Consider the following 23,708-nt stretch of genomic DNA (forward strand, 5'->3'; position numbering starts at 1 on the left):
AGACACAGCCCATGCAGGACACCTCTGAACAGTGTCCCTCACCACAATGTCCATGTAGTCATGCAGACGGTTTTCCTGTCAAGCTCTCTCAGAAGGCATATTTTAAGAACAGTCCCCATAGAGGGGCACTAAAAAGGCACTCATAAGCTATGTTCACTGTGGTTACTTCCGAATTCAGTGGTGACAACCAAGCTAGAAAACAGGACCAGCAACTGCAAGAGTCATGGTGACAGGCTGGAGCCAGTTAAGGGAGAGAAGAGCTGGAAAAGAAAACCACAGCCTCCTCATCACCCTTCTTCCCAAGGCAGGGGAATCCACCTACAGGAGAAGGCCAGCGAGTGTGGCAGGCCGCAGCCAGCAGATTCCACCCAAACCCCTGAACCATGGCCATGATGAAGTCACCATCATTCCTGGGATCATGCTGTATGTTCACATGCCCTTCAGAGGGTAAGTTCATCTGACTCAATTACATGAGCCCCTAAAGCAGAGGGCCTCCTCCAACTGGGAAACAAGGTCAGAGATTCACAGCATGGTTTGAACATGGAGGGGCTACAAAACAAGGAAAGCAGGTGTCCTGAAGGAGCTGACAGGCTTCCAGCTGGCAGTTGGCAAGGAATTAGGGACCTCAGTCCTACAATGGCAAGGAACTGAATTCTGCTAATAACAGGAATGAGCTTGCAAGAGGACCCTGAGTTCCAGCGGAGAACGCAGTGGTCAACACCTGCCGCCTGGTGAGAATCTGAGCACAGAACCCAGCCTGGCCATCCCCAACTTCTGACCCACAGGAACTGAGGCAATAAATGTTGTTTTAAGCCACTGAGTTTGTGGTGGTTACACAGCAGCAGAAAATGAAGACAGCACAGAACTCTTAGGATAAAATGCTTTATTTTGTAGCACAACCCCAAACTGATGGAAAATGTGCCCCTGACCACCTCACTCAGGACACATATTTATACCAGGGCAGGTGTCTCGAGCATCTGTCTTAATTACTAAGATCACCCATCTGCCATACTCAGACGCCATGCTCACTCAGTAGCCTTCTGAGAGGAGAAGCCCCTGACAAGCTAGGCAGAGCCTTCCAGATGGGCCTCCCCACAGCCACCCTGGCCACTGGCAATTTCGAGATAACACTGTGGCTTACATAACTGCCTATGAATCTAGTTAGTCTGATGGAGTCCCCTCTTCTCCTGTTAGCCTGCATTCTGGCCACAGATTCAAAATCATTTCCAAACTTGAACATCATAAGGATTATGTTTGGGTCTTTTTTTTCTGCTTTTTACTACAACCCTCTTTCACTACACAATTAAAAAAAAAAATTCTAAGCCATGTTGACCTCACCAAGGCATAAAAAAGTTCTCACTGTCTGAGCATGCCTGTTACCTCTCCTCCCACAGGCCATTCACCTGAATCCACTTAAAATGACAACCAAAATTTCATAATAGTGAGCAAACTAAGGTCTGAGATGTCACCTTGAAATATAAATGTTAAGATTATGAAAAAATAATTTTTTACTCTAAAATATTTACTTAAAATTACTTTACACAATATTAAGTCATAACCACATGTCATTTCTAGGCAGCAAATGGCACTGCTTTGGTATTGCTCTGCCATCATAAGCTCATAGTAGCAGGACTTTTCCAACAGTCCACATTGCCAACTCTGGCTTGTACAGCATGAGCATTAGTAAGGCCATTTTTTGCAAAAACACATGAAGCCTCCATTTTCCCAAAGACCCCCGCACCCTGTGGCCTGTCCAATGTTGCAATCCTCCCTCCCAGAGAATCTGCCCCACACCCGCACTCTGCCTCAGCAGCTGCTTCTCCAAGTGCCAGAGGTCCTGACTTTGCCCATCCTTGTTTACCAGTGACTGAGCACCACTGTTCTCAACTTCATCACAGCCGGCATCCTGTGCTAAATGCTCAATTTCACTTTGCAGAGAGGCACGCCACAGGGCAACGGGCAGAACGAGTGCTGCTATTGAATGAGAGGAGGGCTGGCACGGGAACTGAGTTTTCAGAGTTCCGTGCAGCAGCAAATGTGCATGGTGTGGCTGTGTCTGTTTCCCTCCATGACCTTGTACCTTTGGGTCCCAGAGGACAAACACTCGGAAAACAAGGCCCATGTGTGGCCCATCAGCTTTGAGGTGGATCTGGCAGTAACCTCTCCTGTGGCCCCGCCATGTTCCCAGGAAGAGCTCCCAGGGGAGAAGCCGCAAGAGTAACATGGCCATGGCCTGTGGTGGGCCCTGCTGGGCTTTCCCCTGTGCCTTGTGCCCTTGCCCTCAGTCTGAGAATATGCTGGGCAGTCCCATTCACTCGACCTCAGGTAGTGCCAAGATAGGCAGAACCTCAGAGGGACAGGAGGGATCCTGAATGTAACACAAGGCTTTGACTCCACCAGAACAGAGCCAAGAGCATGCATGCACAGCTAGAAAGAACCCTGGCCAGGGCCCAAGGAACATGGCTGCCCACATCCTATGAATGACATCTGTCAGTTTCTCACAAACTTCAGATGAAAAATGGCATTTCTTTGAGAGAACAGAAGACATATAAAAGTAATATTGTCAAGGGAGCTGCAGCAGAGAGGATGCTGCATCAGAGAGGATGCTGCACATGCAGTCATGCACAAGGGGGCAAGCTTCGAGAGGCTGGACTGCCAAGTGAAGCCTGGGCAGGGCCCAGACTGCAGGTGTCTACCTGGGGCTGGGAGCCTTCCTTCATCCCACTGTGCTCTTCCAGAGCTCCACCAGGCACAGGGAGGATGGGGCAAAGGACCAGCCCACACCCCACCCTCCCCCACGCAGGACTTCTCTTTACCTTTAAACTGAGGAGGTTTGTGAAGCCGTTGAGACAGAGCAGGGCAAAGTAGCAAAGCTCTGCGGGCTCAGGAGATGAGGCACGTGAAAGTGACACACAACTGTCCACACACCTGCCCCAACTTCTAGGTCAGAAGCCCGGGTAGAGAGCGTATCTCACACTGTCCCCCCAGGTTCTCAAAAGTTGGAGAGTTCAACCAAAAAATGGAACAAGAACTAGAACCAAGGCAGCTGCAAAACAAGACTCTTATCTCCCTGCCTTCACCACCACTCCTCTGGGAAGGCTTTACACTAATCCCTGTCCCTCTCACCTGCTGCTTCTTCCTTTTACTCAAGGATGGAAGCCACTGGCCATCTCACAAGGCCAGGCCACCAGGATGAAAACCTCCTCTCCAGTAAAGAATGAGCAGTGCTGGTGACCACATGGGCTACCAGGCAAAGGCCCTATTGGGTTTGGGTAATACTACTCAAGCACCCGCCACCATCCTCTCTTGAGGATCCGCTCTTTCCAGAAATGCCTGTTAGTGAGTCTGAGCAGCTTCAGATTCTTGAGGTCTCTTTCTACTGGCCAGGCCATGGGCTCTCCTATCTCAGTTCTTTCCCTCTCTACATCACATGTGAAGGACCTTCTGGTGGCCTTCCCCATCACTCTGGCCAGGGGCAAGTTCCAGACAGACCTATTTTCTGATACCCAAAGGTTATGTTTTCTGTAAGCCCAGGGGGAAATGATCATGCAGGCACCCCCCTCCTCTAACCACAGGCATGGTTCAGCGGCTCAGCCACTACTCTGCTTTCCCAGCCCCCCTCTCTTCCTTCTCAAACAGGGCAGTCTGCTAGGAGGATTCCAAGTAATAAACGAAGGAGAGGGTAGCCTGCTCTTCCAGACACATGGCAGGCAACCCTAGCAGGCTACTCCTCTAAGCAGAGATGGCAGAAAATGTACAGACCCAGGGTCACACAGGGGCACAGTACACACCACCCATAGAGGCCAGCAGGGAAGGGTGGCTAATGAAGAGAAACAAGGGACATTAACATGACATAACTGTAACAGCCCCTGCTTAGGTAAGTCACACTGCACAACTCCTGGCTGCCTCAGGACCCACTCTCACCCTATGCCACCTGGCCTCTGAGCTGAGTTCTAACAGGACACAGGAGTGGCAGGGGGATGGCAGGAGGGACCCTGAAAAAGGGGGAGCAGGCCAGAGCAGCTGCTCCCTGGAGGCCTGCTGAGAGTTTCAGGCTTAGTCCCTAATGTGCACAGGGGCCAGGCAGTGGCCTTCACAGGTTCCAAAGGGTTGGGAACTGAGCCAATTCGCTGGCACAGGCCCCCGACTGGTAGGCTGGGAAAGGCACAGAGGGGGCTGGCATGCATGAATGACCACCTCGGGCTACTTAAGCCATCTCCAGTAGAAGTGACAACAGTCTGCACCGGGATGAGGATGATAAGGTACAGGGCGCCTGGACAGGATCTGATGCAAGACCACACAGGAGACCCACAGGGGTGAGGGGAACAAGGTATGCACCCTTGGGCAGACAGCACCCATGTGTTGGCCGGCGCACTAACAGAGGACTGGCTTAGCAGCCAGGATCACGAGGTGTCTCCCTGAGCCAATCGCTGCCCTCAATCCTAGCAAAGCGCCTGGAAGGTAGTGGGCTCACTTCCTAATAAAATCAACAGCAAGGTGTAGACTGAGGCTAGCTAGAAATGTATGAGTGAGGAAACAGCTTCCAGGTAATCTGTAAAAGGACATGATGCCACATCGCCAAAAGGTCATGAAAGGAAAATGTGGGACTCTGGCTGTCTGGACCCAAAATTGCTGTACAGGCAAAGACCACGTGTCTATTTTCCTAGAGCTGAGACAGAGTCAATTCCAGTGACATGACAGACTAGAAACCTGAAGATCCCCCCATAACTGTTAAGGTACCATATCATCCATCAAGAAACTGCTCCCACCAGGTCTGCTCAGGAAGTTCTACAAGAACTGGAGGTAGGGAGAGGAGACTGGGCTCCCACATGGGGCTGAAGTGCCTGCTCAGGCTTCAGGGAATTTAATAAAGTAACAATTCTAACCCAAACCAGGCGAAACACGATGCAGAAAATGCAGCTATCACCCTCTATCACACACACTTTGAAGTAATACCAATTTAAGTGTTTTCCAAGAACATTTAGAATGACAAACAAACTACAAGAAAGAGTTACATTAGGAGTAATCCTAATTCTGGGACTTGTAGGACTCTCAAGTTTGTAACAACCCTAATATCCTGAAAAATACCCTTAGTGCCTTTCCATGCAGATGTGTAAGGAAAGTTTACAATTTAAGTCTTGAAATACTGACATAAAACCTCCTTACAAATATTTTGTTTCTATGTGTTCAGAAAAGCACAGAAAGGCAGAGGGGATGAGTAAGTAGAACTGGCACCTGAACAGCCTCACCTGGGCTTGCTCCAAATCTCCCCTCCCCATAAAAATTTTTACCAGCCCTTGCCCTCTGTAAGTGCACTAAATGGAAATAGAACTTCTCTAATCCCCTCTAGACTGATAAAGTTTTTCAAATGTAACAGCATCTAAAGAATAATGTGCTACAGATACTTTTATTTTCTTTGTTACTAAGTTTCAAAACAAAAACCCTGCAGATAATGCTTTTGTTATTTTTTGCACAAAATGAAATAACATGAAAGCCCCTCCCCAAAAGGTTAATTCTCAATTCACTGTTAGATAAATTGTATCGCTATCAAACCTAGTCATCTTAAAAAAGGTTTTTTTTTCAAAAGGAAAAAGTTACCATGTAACCAATATTTACATTCAAATTCATTTAAGCCCCTGGCAATACTAAAACCGCCTTAACGTTATTTACATAAAAAACCCCAGGGTCCGCTCTGACAAAGGGTCTCTAACGCGTCTCCAGCGGAGTGAAAAGGGGGAAGGATCCGCTCTCCCTTTCCAGTCTCCAGAGGCAGAAATGGAGACCATCTGCACACGTCGGATTCAGCAGCCCCTTTCCCGGCGGTTAGTTTTAGAATGCGGGCAGATCACTCGTTTACAACAGGAGTTTGAGCGTTTTGTTGTTTTAATAAAAATAAATAAAAACCTTAGAACAGAGTCGGCCCTCGGCCTCCGACCTCCGTCCTCGAGACAGCGCGGGGAGCCTGCCAGGGCCGCCGGCGCCCGCGCGCACTCACCCCTGGATGCCCGGGCTGTACGGGCGGCTCTTCCACGGCGTGCCGGGCCGCGGCGCCTGGGGCCCGGGGCCGCCCCCTCCGCTCAGCGCGGCCGCGCGGCTGCCGGACAGCAGGTAGTTGAGGCCGTACGTGCTGGCCTTGTTCTCGCGCTTCCGGCGGCCCGGGTGGAACTGGTGCTGCGCAGGCGAACCGGCGGGCGCGGGGCCGCGCGGCCCCGGGTGCCCGTTGGCCGTGCCGGGGCTGCTCAGCGGGCCGTCGGCGAAGTGGAAGAAGGCGCCGCCGCGGCCGCCGCCCGCGCGGCCGAGCGAGGCGCTGCTGGAGGACGAGGACGAGCAGCCGGGGCTCTCGGTGCCCGACTCGGCGTTGGACGACGACGACGACGACGAGGACAGCGACGGCGACTTGTGCGGGCGCCGGGCGCTCTCGGCCGCGGGCCCGAGGGTCGTGCGCAGGGCCGGGGGCGGTGCGGCGGGCAGAGTGGGTCCCGCCAAGCCACCGCCCAGGCCGGCCGCCCCCGCCCCCGCCGCGGCCGCCGTGTCCAGCGCGGGCGAGTTGAGGCAGAAGTAGGACGCGAGGCCGGAGCCGCCGCGGCCCACGCCCTGCGAGGTCTCCCAGATCTGCATCCACAGGGCATTGGCCGGCCCCTTCTGCTCAGGCTGGATCCAGGCCACGCGCGGATCCATCCACGCGCCGCCCGCGGGCCCGCGCCCGCCGCGGCCCCGCCCCCGCCGCGCCCCGAGCCCCGGCGCGGCGCGCACGGACGGACTGACGGGCGGGCCTGCGCCGCGGGTCGGCCGGCTGGCGGGCGGCTCCCGTCGGGGTCCCGGGCGCGCCGCGGGGCTACGCGGGCAGGCCGCACGGGTGGTTCGGGCCTGTCGGGCCGGCTCACGCGGCGCGGGGCTGGCGAGGGGGCGGCGGTGGCGGCGTTCCACTCGGGCCAGGCAGAGAGGCCATCGGAGAGGGCGGCCGGCCGGCCGAGGGGGCGGGCCCAGGCGCCGCGCGCCCCGGGATCAGCGGGAGGGCCGCCGCCGAGCGCCGGGCCCCAGTCACGCTCGCGCCGCTCGCTCCGGGATCCTGCAGCGGCGGCGGCGGCGGCGGCGAAAAGACACACTCGGCGGCGACAGGACGCGGGGGAAGGAGGGGGCGCCGCCGCCTCCGCTCCAATGAGGGGCGGGGAGGGAGCGGGGCGGGGAGGAACCACGGCCTCCCTCGCCGGCGCTGGGACGCTAGTGCGCACGCGCGGCCGATTTCAAATCCTCACTAGACACCGCCGCCATGGTAACCGCGCCTGCGCACTAGGGCTCTCCTCGGGGTGCAGAGGGAGGACTCAGCGTCTCGTCGGGTGGATAAGTGACTGCGACGGGCTGACAGGGTGGCCGCGGCGGCGTGTGTCCTAGACTAGACTAGGCTGTGGGGGCGAAAGAGAAGCGGGAAGGCCCGTGTGCCATCCGCGCCCTGCCTGCGTCCACCGGCCCCACGTCCCGCCGCCGCGTACAGGCCCAGGCGTGGAGAAATGCGCGCTGGGGCCCGGGACCCTGCAGCCTCCCGGCCGTCTTGCGCATGCGCAGAAGAGCGAGGCCGCCACCTCTGCCCAGTGGAAGTTTCCGCGCATTCGGTACCCGGGTCGCGGAAGCCTCCCGGGCCGTGTCAGCGGGACCCCGCCCGCACTACGTTTGGGCAGTGCCAGACCGACCGCGCGCCGGCCGCCGCTCAGTGAAAAGGTAGAAATGCCCCATGTCCCAACCTATCATCCGGGGCCCGTATGCAAGTGTCACACTGCGGCCACTCATGTCCCCGCTGCCCACGTGCTTGCCGGCGCCGCGGAGGAGCAAGTTCCACGCCCGCCGAGCCGCAGCCGGGGAGCAGGGTCCGGGGACCCCTGGCAGACCCTTCTGGGCGAGTCTCCTTGCAGGCTTTTTGGTTTCCTTTTTAAATGAAGTTAAAACTTTGAAGCTGCTCACGATTTCCCGAGGCAAAGGGCCAAACAGCCCGCGAGCTGTCGTGTCGGCCTCACGGCCTTGACTGCTGGGGCTGCGGCGTTGGTGGCGCTGTCAGAGCTTCGCAGCCGTGGGTCCACCGAGAGTGCTGCGCCTCGGCTGTAAGGGTGCTGCGGCGAACCACCAGGTGCCCTGCGCGCCTAGGCGGCGTGGGTTCAAGCACTCCCGTAGCCGGCCTGCGAAGTGGAGCCCGACCGTGCGCCCCGACGACGGCTCTACGAAACCGGCCCTCTCTGCTCCCAAAGCTGATCGCCTCGTTCCTGTGGTGCCTGGATGCCTTTCTTTCTCAGCACGAGGGAATAAAGCCTTTTTAGCGGTGCGGTTTAAATGCTATCTTCCTTATCCATATCATAGGTGAGCACAGATCACTAAGCGCTTGACACTTGAATATCGTACCAGTATGGAATATCCGTGCATTGCATACTAAAGCTTTTTGGCAAATGGTGTCACTTAATAAAAATGAGTATTTCAGTTCAGGCATTTTTCAGTACCTGTCTATTGTACAAGTGGAAATTATGACCAAGCCTTAGAACATGTTCCTTAAATAAACTATGGAAAATCACACACCAGTCAAACAGTCCTTATTCTGGAACTGTTTTGCTTCCAGTGACTCAGGCCAGAATCCTTGGAGTCATCCCAGCCTCCTCTCCACAACCAATACATCCCCTTGGCCCCACTTGCAAGAAACATCCAAATCCCAAACGCATTCCTCCCTCTAAACCTCCACCTACACCCTCTTGAAGCCACCACTGTTTCTAGCCTATTTTAAAAGTTTCCCACGTTCCACTTTGGCCCTTTTAGCATTTTCTCCACACAGCAGCTTGAGTGATCCTTTAAAACAAAAAAACCATTACTCTATTGAAAAAAATAAGATCATGCAACTCCTGCTCAAATCCCTTACTTCTCTCTCAGCCTAGCTGTGACCTGCGAGTGCCTACAGTGTCTGGTCCTTCCCCCTCTTCCTCCCATCTCATTTCCCAGCTCTTCCCCTAACAAATACAGCAGGTGCAGTTCTGCCTCTGGGCCTTTGTACTTGCTATTCCTTCCCCTAGGATGCTCCTCCCTAGATTCTCCCATCGATCCCTCCCTCCCCACTTGCAGGTCTCACTAAGAACTTCCAAATGGCTCTATCTAAACTACAAACCCAACCCTCAACACTCCCTGCTTCCAGATGCTGCTTTATTTTTCTCTTAGCATTTATGTCCTTTAGTTTCCTAGGGCCACGTACAATACCACAAATCGGGTGACTTAAAAGAACAGAACTTTATTTTCTCATAGTTCTGGATGCTAAAAGTCCAAAATCAGTATGTTGGCAGTGCCATGGTCTCTCCCACGGCTCTAGAAGAGCATCTGCTCCGTGGCTTCCTCTTAGTCTCAGATGCTGACAGCAGTCCTTAGCATTCCTCTGCTTGTAAGCACATTAACTCCCATCTGCCTCCACCATGGCATGGAGTCCTCCCTGTGTCTGTCTCTCTACTCCTCTTGGTATAAAGATACCATTTGTAGTGGATTAGGGCCCATCCTAATGACCTCATCTCAACTTGATTATACCTGAAAAGACCCTATTTCCAAATAAAGTTACATTCTACCGGTACCCAGATTAGGACTTGAACATATTTTTGGGGGGTATTCAGTTCAACCCAGTACACCCTCTAGTATGATTTATCTGTTTACCATTTGTTGCACCTTACCACATTAGAAAACAAGTCCACAAGGAGAAGAATTACATCTGTGCTTTTCCCTGCTTAGTGGCAGCACATTGACTGTCTGTCATATGGCAGGTCCTCAGTGGGCATCGGTTCACAGACTGACCAATAGGAATGAAAGCAGCCATTCTCCCTGGCTGGCTTCCAGAATCTAGTACACAGGTTGTCACTGTTTACTTCTTTTCAAGGATTTAAGATTTCTTTTTTCCTTTTTCCCCCTAATACTCATTCTTTGCTGTTTGCTTCTAGCTAGCTAATCCCCCTTACTTTGGTTCATCCACCACCAGTTAACTGCTTGTAATTAGATCAGGGGTTTTGTTATGTATGTATTTGATCACAAATTTGTTTATCAAATTAGAAAAAATATATTTTTCTTTACACAGATTTCTTTATGTAGCAGCATTACTAAGAGTAAAATGTAGTTGCTGAGGATCTGGGCAAGGGAGGTCTTTCTCATTGCTTATCAGTTTGCACAGATAAGCCCAGCATTTTCCCTTTTCGGCCAAAACCCACTCTTATCTCTCTCTCTGATATTAGAGGAGGAGGGTAATATTAGAGATCACATGTGGTTTTAGTGATTTGTTCTCCTGAGTAAATGATTTCCAGACTACCTATGCCAGGATCAGATGTGTGCTGGATCAAATGCAGGTTATCTGGGGTTCTATTAGAACTTCCTAGGAGCAAAGCACAGTGATCTATATTTTAAGTAAATTCCCTTGGCAATTCTTAAGCATAGTAAAATTTGAAAAAACCTCTGCCTATTCCCAGATTCCCAAACTCAATTGCTCCCAGGAACTGAATAGTAATGTAACTGAAAAGAAACAGGGTATGTGTGTATGAGTCAGCTACTTCTTGGTAACAAACCACTCCCAAACTCAGTGGCTTTAAATAAGTGTTTAGTATTACTCACAAGTGTACAAATGATTTGTACAGTTCTGCTGATCTGGGTCAGACACTAGTGATTGTGGCTTTCACATCACTTGTATTCTGCCATCAGCTGGCTGGGGAGCTGAGGGCTGGTTGGTCTAGAGTGACCACACTCACATGGCTGGCAATTGGCAACTGCATCACCATGATTGATTGGCCCACACATGTTTCATTAGCCAGCAGGCTTGCCCCAGATTGTTCTCAGGATGGCTGAACAGGGTTTCAAGAAAATGAGGCGATATGCATGAGGTCAGAATTAGTATGCCTTCACTTCCTTGCCATTCTGTGAGCCCAAGCAAGTGACCAAGCCTTGAAAAGATGTGTGGAGCAGAGGAATAGCCTCCACCTCTTGATGGAAGGAGCTGCAGTCTCATTGCAAAGGGCATGAGAGTCTGGGAGGGGGATTATGGGGCCCCAGCATGACATGAATGAGGAATGATAGGGATGGCGGGATCCTGGAGTGATCTGGAGCCAAAAGCCACTTTGTAAAGGGGGCAAAGCCACTCCTCTCTAGCAAGCACCCAAGGTGCCAGAGATGTCCTTTCTCGCCAATGCAGACATGAGCCTGAAGTCTCCTGCTTTGAAATGTCAACTCCTAGGCAAATGTTTCTGGTTGCCAACCCATCTACTTAGCTTCGTTGCCCTCACTGCTTTAGCTGTCAGAGCCCTAATTCTACCCAGGTGTATGCATGGACAGGTATGCAAACAGGGGCCACCTTTCTCAGACCAGAGGGCAAATCAGGACGAGTCTATATTGGTCCTGGAGGTCTCATTCTCCCTGCCAGTGCCTATGTCAGCATAGCAGGAACTCCACCTAGAGGACTGGAGTGTGGGACAGGCTGCTGGGACACTTTTGGAAAAGTCTTCACCACTGGACACTGTCATATCCATGTAGGATGGCCTGGCACCACTACAGCCATCGTGATACCAGAGGAGAGACATGACCAGCCCTCTGGGGGCCAGGCCGGATGACAGAAAGCAGATGCCCTCGACTGCCTTCCCAAGCAGCAGAAATAACCACACCACAGCCCCTCTCCAGACCCTTTGGTGTAAGAAGTGGTAGCCTCCCAGACAGGTTGCAGCATTTTCTGGACTGCATCACATCTCATTTGATGCAGCAAGCACCTTGATACAGCAACAATTCAGAAAATGTCAACATGCCATGGAAACCAGATATGAACAGTCAGTGGGTTATGTCTGACTTGCAGGCAAGCTTTGGAAGGGAGAGGAAGGAAACTCCATCTGCTCTGAGCCCTAGTGAGCCTGTGCTCATGAAGACAGGGTTCCTCCAAAGAGATGCATTCCTGCAAAGGTAAATTCCTATGAACGGAAACTTTGGAAGCAAGTTTTCCTGTGAAATGAATGCCTTTTTATTTTTAATATGGAAAGCCTCAAATGCATACAACAGAGAGAGAATATATATAATGCACCTCTTTGTACCCATGACCCAGCCTCAATAATTATGAACTCATGACCAAGCCTGTTCACCACTTTCCCTACCTGCTTTCCCCCTCTCCAATTAGTTTGAAGCAAATCCCAGACAATATAGCATTTCACCCATAAAATATTTCAGCATGCATTTCTGAGTTATAAACACTCTAGTTTTGAAGCATAACTATATTACCACATCAAAGCATTAATAATAATGTCTTAATACATCAAATATCTGATCCATAATAAATATCTTTGACTATCTTATAAAACTTTTAATCAGTTGTGGGTTTGTTTCCTTCAAAAAGAAGTCTATGTTTTATACTTGGTTGATTTTTATCTTCAAAGGCTTTCAATCTCTAGTTTCTCCCTCCTCTTTTTTTGGGGGGGGTGCAATCTGTTGCTGCAGAACATGGTCCACTTTTCCCATAGTCTGGAGTTCGCCATTATCTAGCCTCCTGGGATGTCATTTAACATGCACCCTGTATTTTCTGAAGAGTGGTCATTGGATTAAGTTCTTGCTTGAATTAGGGTTTGGTCATTTTTTGGCAAGATGGCTGTGGAGGTGGGACACCTTTGAGGAGTGTTGCCTCAAACCCCAGGTCCATTGCTCCATCAGGATGGAATCACCACATTTAAGTAGCACAGAGATCCCAAGATGACCCCTCCTCGCCTACTTTGAGAAGCAGAGGACATCCTGAAGATAGTCAGGACTGACTCCTTACTTCCCAGATGAGGATTCAGAGGCTTGTCTGAAACCACAGCCCAGCCAGGAAGCCCAGAGTAGAGGCTCAGCAAAGCAAGTCCTATTAATTAGACCCAATGAAAGTTAACTTCATTATGTTACATGGAATGTGGAAGGAATATTCCTCTAACAGAATTGGGGAAGTAGTCTGCAGGGGATCTAGAAATGGGGAGCCCCCAAATTGGGCTTTGACTCTGTCCCTGACCAAGAGGGAACACCTGATCCATCACCAGAAGGTGGGTGACCTCTGTGGGAGGGGGGAGATTTTCACTCTACCTCAAATAAGAAGGTAACTGTGAGGAGAGAGATATGTTAACTGGTTTGACTGTAATAATTACATCACTATGTATAGGTGTATCAAAGTGTCATGTGGTACACCTTAATATATACAATTTTTACTTAAATAGTAAAGTAAAGAAATAAAGACATGAGATTGAATTTTTAAAAATTCATACACAAGATAAAGCATGTTGAAAAAGACTGTTTTGAGAAAGCAGAAAAATATATTTCAACATGCTTCCAAATTAGTGTTAAATGGATATAGAGAATATTAGAAGTATGTGAGCCTAAAGAAACAGTAAGCCTCAGTTTTCTGTAGTATTAATTTGTATGGAAACTCTTATTTCCTCACAACATAAGACAAATGAAGTGTTATGCATGTCATTCTCCATTTTAAATGTCTCTGTGAGAAATAACAACAAATAAATTAGTGGCAAACATTTGGAGCCACATTTAAAAAAAAAAAGGCTCTGCCTACACTTAGAAGAAATGACCTTCCTCTCACTAAAGCGACCTTCCACCTGGCACTCTCCTTCCCTTATTCTCAAGGGAGGGCACCTGGGAAAGAATCCCCTAGTGTGAGCTCTAAATTGGCTCTCTGCTCATGTCTTAGTGTAGCAATTAAAAATTAAAAATACTTTCATCTAAAGTAACAGAAAACTTCACTAACAATGGCTGTATTGGGTGCCTAGGGCTGCCTGTACAAATCCCCACAAATGTGGTAACTTAAAACAACCAAAATCTCCCCCTCACAGTTCTGGAGGCCAGAGGCCCAAGACCAAGATGTCCCAGGGCTGTGCGCCTCCCTCTAGGAATCATCCTTCTGGCCTCCACAGGCCCCTGGTAGCTCCTGGGGTCTCTTGCTTGTGGCTGCTTGATTCTAGTCTCTGCCTCTGCCTTCACATGGTCTTGTTCCCACAAGTGTCTCTATTCCTCTCCTCTCATAAGGACATGGTCATTGGATTTAGAGCCCACCCTAAATTCAGGGAGACTTCATCTCCAGATCCTAACCAATTACATCAGCAAAGACCTTATTTCCAAATCAGGTCACATTCTGAAGTTTTAGGTGTACATGAATTTGGTGGAGGTGGGGGGTGGGAGGGACACTATTCAACCCACTACAGGGTTTAAACACTCCAGGATGTCTGAGCTGACCTGACTCCTTCGTCCTTAGCTCCATGGCTGCCCCAGCCATCATGACCAAAGTCAAGGTTAGGGAATGTCTGCTGCTGACCCTTTTTATCAGAAAAGCACAAAAATCTAAGAAGCTCTTACACTAATTTTCTCCTTAAATCTCCTTGACTATAACTGGTTATAAGGCCACCCCTAACTGCATGAGAGGCTGGGATATTGAGACATGGAATGATGGAGAATGGCCTAGACAAATCTCAAGACAATGCTTGTGCTGGGCATACAGCCATGTGGAAAAAAGACTGGGTTCTGTTAACACAAAAGCAGCAGGAAATTGTGTAGGCCTGATGCCTGCCAACCCCAGTCACTTCTGAATTTGGGCTCTACAGGTCTGCTTCTGAGAGCCTTTCATGACAAAATCCAGTTTCAGGTCAACAGTGGCTCAGGTGGCCCCACAGAGCTAACATGTCCTCTAAGTCCTTGTCGGGGCTAGCAGGTGGCTCCTTCTCTGCATGACTATAAAGCAGGTCTTCTCAAGCAGAGCCATTTGTGTTCCCAGGGGACATTGGCAATGCCTGGAGCCATTTTTTAATGTCATGGCTAAGGAGTATTTGGTGAGGCTCGGCTGTGTGTCAAGCACAGACAAATGACACTCAGGTCCTAAGTGCTCTCAGAGTAGAAAATATGTGACATATGTGTGGAGTACTAGGAAGCTGCAGAGGGAGGGAACCTGGAGTAAGCATTGCCAGACTACAGGATAAAGAGAAGTTAGGTGAGCAGAAAGAGGTAGAGGGCCAGTGGATAGAAGGATGTCCCAGAAAGAAGCCTGATGAGAGAATAGTCTTGAGGACAGAAGAGCCCAGAGCTTGCTCTCTGTGGCCAGGCCCCGTCAATGTCAACAGAAATCTACTATGAGGCTAGCACTGTAGACCAGAGCCAGGCATGGAAAGACCATATGCCACATTTTAGCACTTCGGAGGCTGTATTTGGAGATACCATTAAAAGATTTATACCAAGGAGAGGTCTGGTCTGACTTGTGTTTTAAGAGGCTTACTCTGAGAAGGCAGGCTCAAGATGCATAAATAGGAAGGCAAGGTAGAAACCTCATGCCATACACACACCAAGGAAGCAACTACAGCAAATACAACTAACCCTGAAAATGACCTGAAGACTGCAGGGCAGACCACCTGCACCTGGGGGAGAAGGGAAGACCACACAGAGAAGGGTAAAGGGGCAGAGATGTGATCAAGCGTTACCTGAGCCCTTTCCCCATCCCAGCCCATAGGCAGGAGAAAAAGAAAAGGAGCAGGGAAGGGATAGGCACCCAGGGACTCTGCACACCTGGCCCTGGAGATCTGCTCTGGGAACAGGAGCCCACATTACATTGGGTTCTGGTGACTAGTGGGGCTGGACACCAGGGAGAGTTGGAGCACACTGGGAGGCTGAGACTCCAACTGCCTGGGGAGCACAGGCACACTCCACTAGTCCTACTGAGACACCCAGCAGAGGCAGCAGTTTGAAGGACTTGTAGCAGTGGGAGGGAAGACAGAAGAGCAATGGCTGGATGAAGCTATCTCTGCAGAGAAAGGGCAGATGGATGATACCTCCCCGACCCTCCATCAGCACAATAGTTCAGGCACTCTCTGGAGCCTCAGACACTCCATCCCACCCACTGGTGGCTTGGCCCCAAGGCACTTCCCTGTGCCCAGCCAAAGTGCCAGCCCACTCAGCCCAGCAGTGTCGGACTTTGCTGCCTGGAGGGAAAAGAGAGATTCTCCCAGCTTTCATGGTCCTATTTCAGCCCATCTGGGTAGGCACCTGCAGGGGCCAGCTCCAAGAGCTCCTTCCTCCCCAGGGGTGGCCAAGCCAGGTGCTGAGTGCCTTACTGCTGCTAGAGGGTGCTTGTGCGACGCTGCAGCAGCTGCACACTGCCATGGCATGACTAACTGCCTCTGCCACTGCTGGCTTGGCTTTCCACCATGGGACTCAATACCACCACTTACCCATGCTCCTGTGCACCCTCCCACCACATGGATTGCCATCACTGCTGAGCACCCATGCACTCCACAACCAGGTGACTTGCCACTACTCCAAGCCAGTGCACCCTGCCATTGTGCAACTCACCTGCCCTGCCCACCCTGTTAAGCCAGAGGCCCACTATCGCTGCAGGTCAGGTAGAGGGTGGCCCTGCCCACAGTGATCCCAGTAGAAGCCCCTGTTATGATCACAAAGGTTCTACTTAGGCAAACTGAGATAAACCTCAGCAGACAGATAAACCACTGCTGGCAGACAGACAGAAAGGTGACCCCACCCATTATCCACCAATAGCAACTAGGGTTCCACAACAAATGAGAACCATGCACTGGAGAGGAAAGATTGTGGAGTTTCTGGGCACCATAGGACACCTTCTTCATAAAGCTATTACTCTCTAGACCAGGAGGCAAAGCAGATCCAGCAGATCCATCTAATACCAAGGAAGAAACACAGAAAACCTGACAAAATGAGAAGACAGAGCAATATGTTCTAAACAAAACTACAGGATAAGACATCAGAGCGGGCTAAATGAAATGGAATCACCAATCTTCTTGATAAAGATTTCAAAGTAAAAGTCATAAATATGCCAACTGATCTGCAGAAATGTATTAAAGATCTCAGAGAAGACTTCAACAAAGAGATACATGAGCTGAAGAACACAGTAACTAAAATGAAACATACAATGGAGGGAATGAATAATAGATTGCTAAAACTAGAGGAGACAATCAATGAGATGGAAATTAGAGAACAGGAGCAAAATGAAGCTGAAGAACAGAGAGAAAAAAGGATCTCTAGGAATGAAAGAATGATAAGAGAGCTGTGTGACCAAACCAAATGAAATAATATTCACACAATAAGGGTATTAGAAGGAGAAGACAGAGACAAAAGGACGGGAAATCTCTTTAAGGAAATAATTGTTGAAAACTTCCCCAATCTGGGGAAGGAAATATACACTGAGTTCATGGAAGCACAGACAGCCCCTAACAAAAAGAACCACAGGAAGACAACACCAAGACATATAATAATTAAAATGGGAAAGATAAAAGACAAGGAAAGAGTACTGAAAGCAGCTAGAGAAAGAAAAAAGATTACTTATAAAGGGAACCCCATCAGACTATCAGCAGACTTCTCAGTAAAAGGGAGTGGCATAAAATATTTAAGGTACTAGAACAGGACCTTCAACCAAGAATCCTCTACCCCAATATTATCATTTAAATTTGAAGCAGTGATTAAACCATTTCCAGATAAATGAAGGCTCAAAGAATTTATAACAACTAAATCAGGATTCTAGGATATGTTAAAGGGACTGCTATAGATGGAAATGTTCCTAAGGCTGAGTAGTTTTCACCAGTGAAAATAAAACTACAGTACAGGTAGTAGACCAATTAATTAACAGTCAAGTGTGAAATTAAAACAAAATAAAAGTAGCAAAACCAACTATATACAAAATCAATCAAGGGATATACAAAAAGTGTGTGGAGGAGGAAGAAGAAAAAAAGTACTTTTAGACTGTGTTTGAAATAGATCAGTCAGCAACTTAACATAGACTGTTATGTAGTCAGGAAGCTATTCTTGAACCTTTGGTAACCACAAACCTAAAACTTATAATACAAACAAAAAAATGTAAAGAGAGAAATCCAACCACAAAGCTAAAGAAAACCATCAAATAACAAGAGAAGATTACAAGAGAGGAAGAAAGGAACAGAGAGGAGCTATGAAAATAAACAGAAAACAATAAAATGGCAATAAGTACATACCTATCAATAATTACCCTAAATATAAATGGGTTGAATGCACCAAAAAATACATAGAGTGGCAGAATGGATAAAGAAACAAGGCCCATTTATATGCTGCCTAGGGGAGACCTGTTTCAGATCCAAAAGTGAAGGGATAGAAGAAGATATTACATGCAAGCAATAGGGAGTAAAAAGCAGGAGTAGCGGTATTTATATCAGACAAAATAGATTTCAAAACAAAGAAAGCAACAAGAGACAAAGAAGAACATTACATAATAATAAAGGGGTCAGTCCAACAGGAGGATATAACCATAAATATATATGCACTAATCATAGGAGCATGTGAATATGTAAAACAAATACTGTCAGAATTAAATGGGGTAATAGATTACAATATATTCATTGTAGGAGACTTTAACACACCACTCACATCAATAGATTAACCAGACAGGAAACAAATGAGGAAAAAGAGGCACTGAACAATACACTAGACCAGATGGACTTAACAGACATGTACAGAACAGTCCACCCAAAAGCAGCAGGATACACATTTTTCTCAAGTGTACATGGAATGTTCTCCAGAATAGATCACATACTGGGCCACAAAAAGAGCCTCAATAAATTTAAAAAAATAGAAATTGTATCAAGCTGCTTCTCAGACCACAATGATATGAAACTAGAAATAAATTACACAAAGAAAACAAAAAAGCCTACAAACTTGTGGAGTTAAACAACATGCTTCTAAATAATCAATGGATCAATGGTCAAATTAAAACAAAAATCAAGTGATATATGGAGACAAATGAAAATAAACATACAGCAGTCCAATATTTGTGGGATGCTGCAGAGACCTTTCTAAGAGGGAAGTACATAGAAGTACAGGCCTACTTCAAGAAATAAGAACAATCCCAAATAAAGTCTGAACTCACAATTAATAAGACTAGAAACAGAACAAATGAAACCCAAAATTTATAGAAGGAGGGACATAATAAAGATCAGAGCAGAAATAAATAATATAGAGAAGAATAAAATGAAACTGAGCTGGTTCTTCAAGGAAACAAACAAAATAGACAACCCCCTAGCTAGACTTATCAAGAAAAAAAGAGTGAGTACACATACAAATAAAATCAAAAACAAAGAAGGATTAGTCACAATGGATATCACAGAAATACAAAGAATTATTAGAAAATACTATGAAAAATCATATGCCAATAAATTAGACAACCTAGAAGAAATGGACAACTTCCTAGAAAAATACAACCTTCCAAGACTGACTCAGGAAGAAACAGAAAATCTTAACCGACCAATCACCACCAATGAAATTGAATTGGTAATCAAAACACTCCCCAAAAAACAAAAGTCTAGAACCTGATGGCTTCACAGTTGAATTCTACCAAACATTTTAATAAGAGCTAATACCCATCTTTCTTAAATTATTCCAAAAAGTAGAAGAGGGACTACTTCCAAATTCATTCGATGAGGTCAGCATCACTCTAATACCAAAACCAGGCAAAGACAATAAAAAAATGAAAATTATACATCAATATCCCTGGTGAACATAGATGCAAAAATCCTCAACAAAATATTGGCAAACTGAATACAAAAAATATGTCAGAAGGATCACTGTCATGATCAAGTGGATGATTTAGTCCAGGGATGTAAGGATGGTATAATATTTATAAATCAATCAATAGCATATACCACATTAACCAAAAGGATAAAAACCACCTGAGCATCTCAATAGATGCTGAAAAAGTATTTGACAAAATTCAACATGCATTCATGATAAAAACTCTAAACAGTATGAGCATAGAATGTACCTACCTAAGATAACAAAAGCCATATGCAACAAACCCACTGCTAACATCATACTCAATAGCAAAAAGCTGAAAGGTTTTCCTCTGAGATCAGGAACAAGACAAGGGTGTCCATTCTCACCACTTTTATTCAGTATAGTACTGGAGGTCCTAACCACAGCAATCAGAGAGCACAAAGAGATAAAAGGCACCCAAATTCCAAATTGGTAAGGGAGAAAAACTGTCACTATTTGCAGGTAAAATGACATTATACATAGAAAAATCCTAAAGACTCCACCAAAAACTATTAGAACTAATAACTGGATTCAGCAAAGCTACAGAATACAAAATTAATACTCAGAAATCTGCTGCATTTCTGTATACTAACAATGAACTGATAGAAAGAGAAATTAGGAAATCAATTCCACTGACAATTGCATCAAAAAGAATAAAATGCCTAGGAATAAACCTAACCAAGTAAGTGAAAGACCTGTACTATGAAAACTGTAAGACACTCATGAGAGAGATTAAGGAAGACACAAATAAGTGGATATCTATCCCATGCTCATGGATGAGAAGAATTAATATTGTCAGAATGGCCATCCTGCCCAAAGCAATTCACAGATTCAGTGCAATCCCTATCAAAATTCCAACAGCATTTTTCAATGAACTAACACAAATAGTTCTAAAATTCATATAGAACCACAAAAGATCCTGAATAGCCAAAGCAATCCTGAGAAAGAAGAAAAATGCTGGGGGTAGTATGCTTCCTGACTTCAAGCTATATTACAAAGCAACACTAATTAAAACAATATGGTTCTGGCACAAGAACATTCCCATAGATTAATGTAACAGAATAGAGAGCCCAGATATAAACCCATGCACATATGGCAATTAGTATACTATAAAGGATCCATGAATCTTCAATGGGGAAAAAACATTCTCTTCAATAACTGGTGTTGGGAAAATTGGACAGCTACATGCAAGAGACTGAAATTGGATTACTGTCTAATCCATATATAAAAGTAAACTTGAAATGGATCAAAGACCTTAATGTGAGACATGAAACCATAAAACTCTTATAAGAAAACATAGACAAAAATCTCTTGAACATAAGTATGAGCAATTTTTTCCTGGACACATCTCTTCAGGCAAGGGAAACAAAATCAAAAATGAAAAACTGGGACTACATTAAATGCTTCTGTACAGCAAAGGACATCATCAGCAGAACAAAAAAGCATCCTACAGTATGGAAGAAAATATTCATAAATGACTCATCTGATAAGGGGTTAACATCCAAAATATATAAAGAACTTATATGCTTAAATGCCCAAAAAACAAATAAACTGATTAAAAAATGGTCAGAAGACCTGACAACACACTTCTCCAAAGAAACAAATGGCCAAAGCAGGCAAATGACAAGATGCTCCACATTCCTAATGATCAGAGAAATGCAAATCAAAACCACAATGAGATATCACCTCACACCAGTTAGAAGAGCCACTATCCAAAAGAAAAAAAATGACAAATATTGGTAAGGATGTGGAGAAAAGGGAACCCTCCTACACTGTTGGTAGCAATGTCAGTTGGTGAAGCTACTGTGGAAAGAGGTATGGAGGTTACTCAAAAAACTAAAAATAGAAATACCATATGACCCAGTAATTCCACCTAAAGGAATTTACCCAAAGGAAACAAGATCCCCAATTCAAAAAGATATGCACCCCTATGTTTATTGTTGTACTATTTATAATAGCCAAGATATGGAAGCAACCTAAGTGTCCATCAATAGATGAATGGATAAAGAAGATGTTGTACATATATACAATGGGATATTATTCAGCCATAAAAAAAGAAATCCTGCCATTTGCAACAACATGGATGAAATCTAGAGGATATGAAATAAGCCAGGTAGAGAAAGACAAATACCATATGATTTCACTTATTTCTGGAATATAAATAAAAAGCAAAAACAGAAGGAACAAAACAGCAGTAGACTTGCAGACACTGAGAAGTGATTGGTGGTTACCATGCAGGAGGGGTCGGGGTGGGGAGGTGGGGAGGTTGAGGGGAATAAACGGGTCCAAAAATTTTCAATTGTAATGTAGGTTGGTCAGGGGAATAGTAGTACAGTATGGAGAATATAGTCAATGATTCTGTAATATTTTCCTATGTTTACAGATTGCTGTACTAGTGGGGGTGGGGGGAGGATTTAATAATATGGGTAATTGTTGAACCACTGTGTTGTACACTTGAAATGATATAAGATTGTATGTCAATGATACTTCAAAATAAATAAACACACACAAAAAGACACCAATCATATATGTAATGAATTTCTAAAATGTGGAACAATTTGAAAATTCTTAACTGTGATTAAAAAGATATGATTGGTGGGATAAAGTTGAAGATGTGGTAATAAAGGTGTATTTTCATGTTATAGTCTAAAAAAATGGTTAAAAGAGAAAGAAAAAACAGACGGTGGTGGTAAAAAAAAAAACAGGCTTATTCTGCTTTAGCAGGTGGAATTGTGATGGGCAAGTATGAAGGTAGAGATAAAGATTGGAGGACCATGGCCTGTTGAGAGGAGGAGAAAGTCAGTAGTGAGCATGGTGTTGGGTTTGGAGGGCATTATTTAGGAGAAGATAAAGTAGCATAAGTAGCTATAATTGCTATAAGAAACAAACTCAAACCTCAGTGGCATGGCCCAGGAGTTTATTTCTTATTCACACCCCAGTCCAATGTGGGTCTGCAGTGGGGCTTTGGTGTAGGGAAGGGGGTGGGGTGTTCTGTTCCACATAGTCATTCAGGGATCCAGGTTCTTTTGACCAACTTCTGCCACTCCCTAGGGCCTTGCTTCCTCTGCTAGTTCTCTACAGAGGGCCAGCAGGAGAGGAAGACATAGGATTCAGGATCCTGCAGAAGATTCAGGGCCAGGCCTGGGGGTACCAACAGATAACTTCTACCCATATTCTGGTTGTCAAAACTCAAGCCCCACCTAATCTGATGCAGTCTAGAAAGTGTAGTGGAGCTGAGATCAGAAAGCAGAAAGGAAATGGGTCTGGCCAATAGACAGAACTGACTTTGCCACAAAATGTTTCAGAGGTAAAATCATCAGGGCCTCATAATTGATTCCATGTGGAGAAAGGGGAAAACTTCCATGTTCCCACCCAGGAGCCTGGGGGGCAGGACTCTTAGATTGAACACAGTAACCACTGCCTCAGCAAGTAACGATGGGTCTATTTTAAAAGCACCCAGGGAACACTTAACAAGGGTTTTACTGAGTGACCTTCATTCCATTTATACGAGCAATGCTTCCTTTATACATACATATAAATGGATATAAATCTGCCACTTAAAATGAACACCTGAATGTGAAACACGAGCATTCTCGTTTGTCACAATTTCACTCTTATCTAGCAAAGGTCCCTTTGCTTCTGTATTTGTCCTTGTGCTTGGTTTCAACCTTTACAACCAGCAGCACTGACTGGGTGTCAGCATCTACCCTGGACCTCCCACTGTCGCTGCCATCCCAGATGCCTCCTACAGCTGAGGCCAGCCCTAGGCGGCTACACCCCTCTCCAAATGGGGTCACTGGCAGCCCAGTCCAACCCCTGTTACCACAGCCTGTGGTGCCAGAAAGCTGTGGCTCTGTACCAGGAAGCAGTTCTGGATAAACAAACCCAGACTGCCCATCTCAGGGGGTTTGCTGACATTTGCCCCTCTTTAGGACTTTAATCAGGGCACACAGCCCATTCTCAAACTCAGATCTGTTTCTTTGGTTAAGAACAGTGGCTGTGGAGCCTGTGTCCTTTGCAGTTGCGCTGCATTTCCTGACTGGGACCTTGGGCAAGCTGATCCACCTTGATGGCCTCCATTTCCTCATCTGCAGAATGGGAACAACAGCTGTAATTTAAGTTTAGGATTTTGTGAA

The 23,708-nt window shown here is 46.8% G+C and overlaps 1 protein-coding gene across 4 annotated transcripts in view; it reads right to left on the bottom strand.

Moving 5' to 3' along the window:
• TENT4A (terminal nucleotidyltransferase 4A) overlaps positions 1-7,373 on the bottom strand; it is a 47,412-nt gene extending 40,039 nt beyond the window's left edge. For 2 of the 4 annotated variants that reach the window (XM_017667112.3, XM_017667114.3), the window contains exon 1: positions 5,996-7,372. In XM_017667112.3, the coding sequence (XP_017522601.3) occupies positions 5,996-6,678 (683 nt within the window). In that variant the 5' untranslated portion in view covers positions 6,679-7,372. Of the gene's footprint in view, positions 1-5,995 lie in introns of all 4 variants that reach the window. The other 2 variants (XM_017667111.3, XM_037024854.2) reach the window with 2 other exon arrangements.
• Between the last annotated feature and the right edge of the window lie 16,335 nt (positions 7,374-23,708).

Source organism: Manis javanica, chromosome 1 (assembly GCF_040802235.1).
Source record: "Manis javanica isolate MJ-LG chromosome 1, MJ_LKY, whole genome shotgun sequence".
Lineage (NCBI taxonomy): Eukaryota > Metazoa > Chordata > Mammalia > Pholidota > Manidae > Manis > Manis javanica.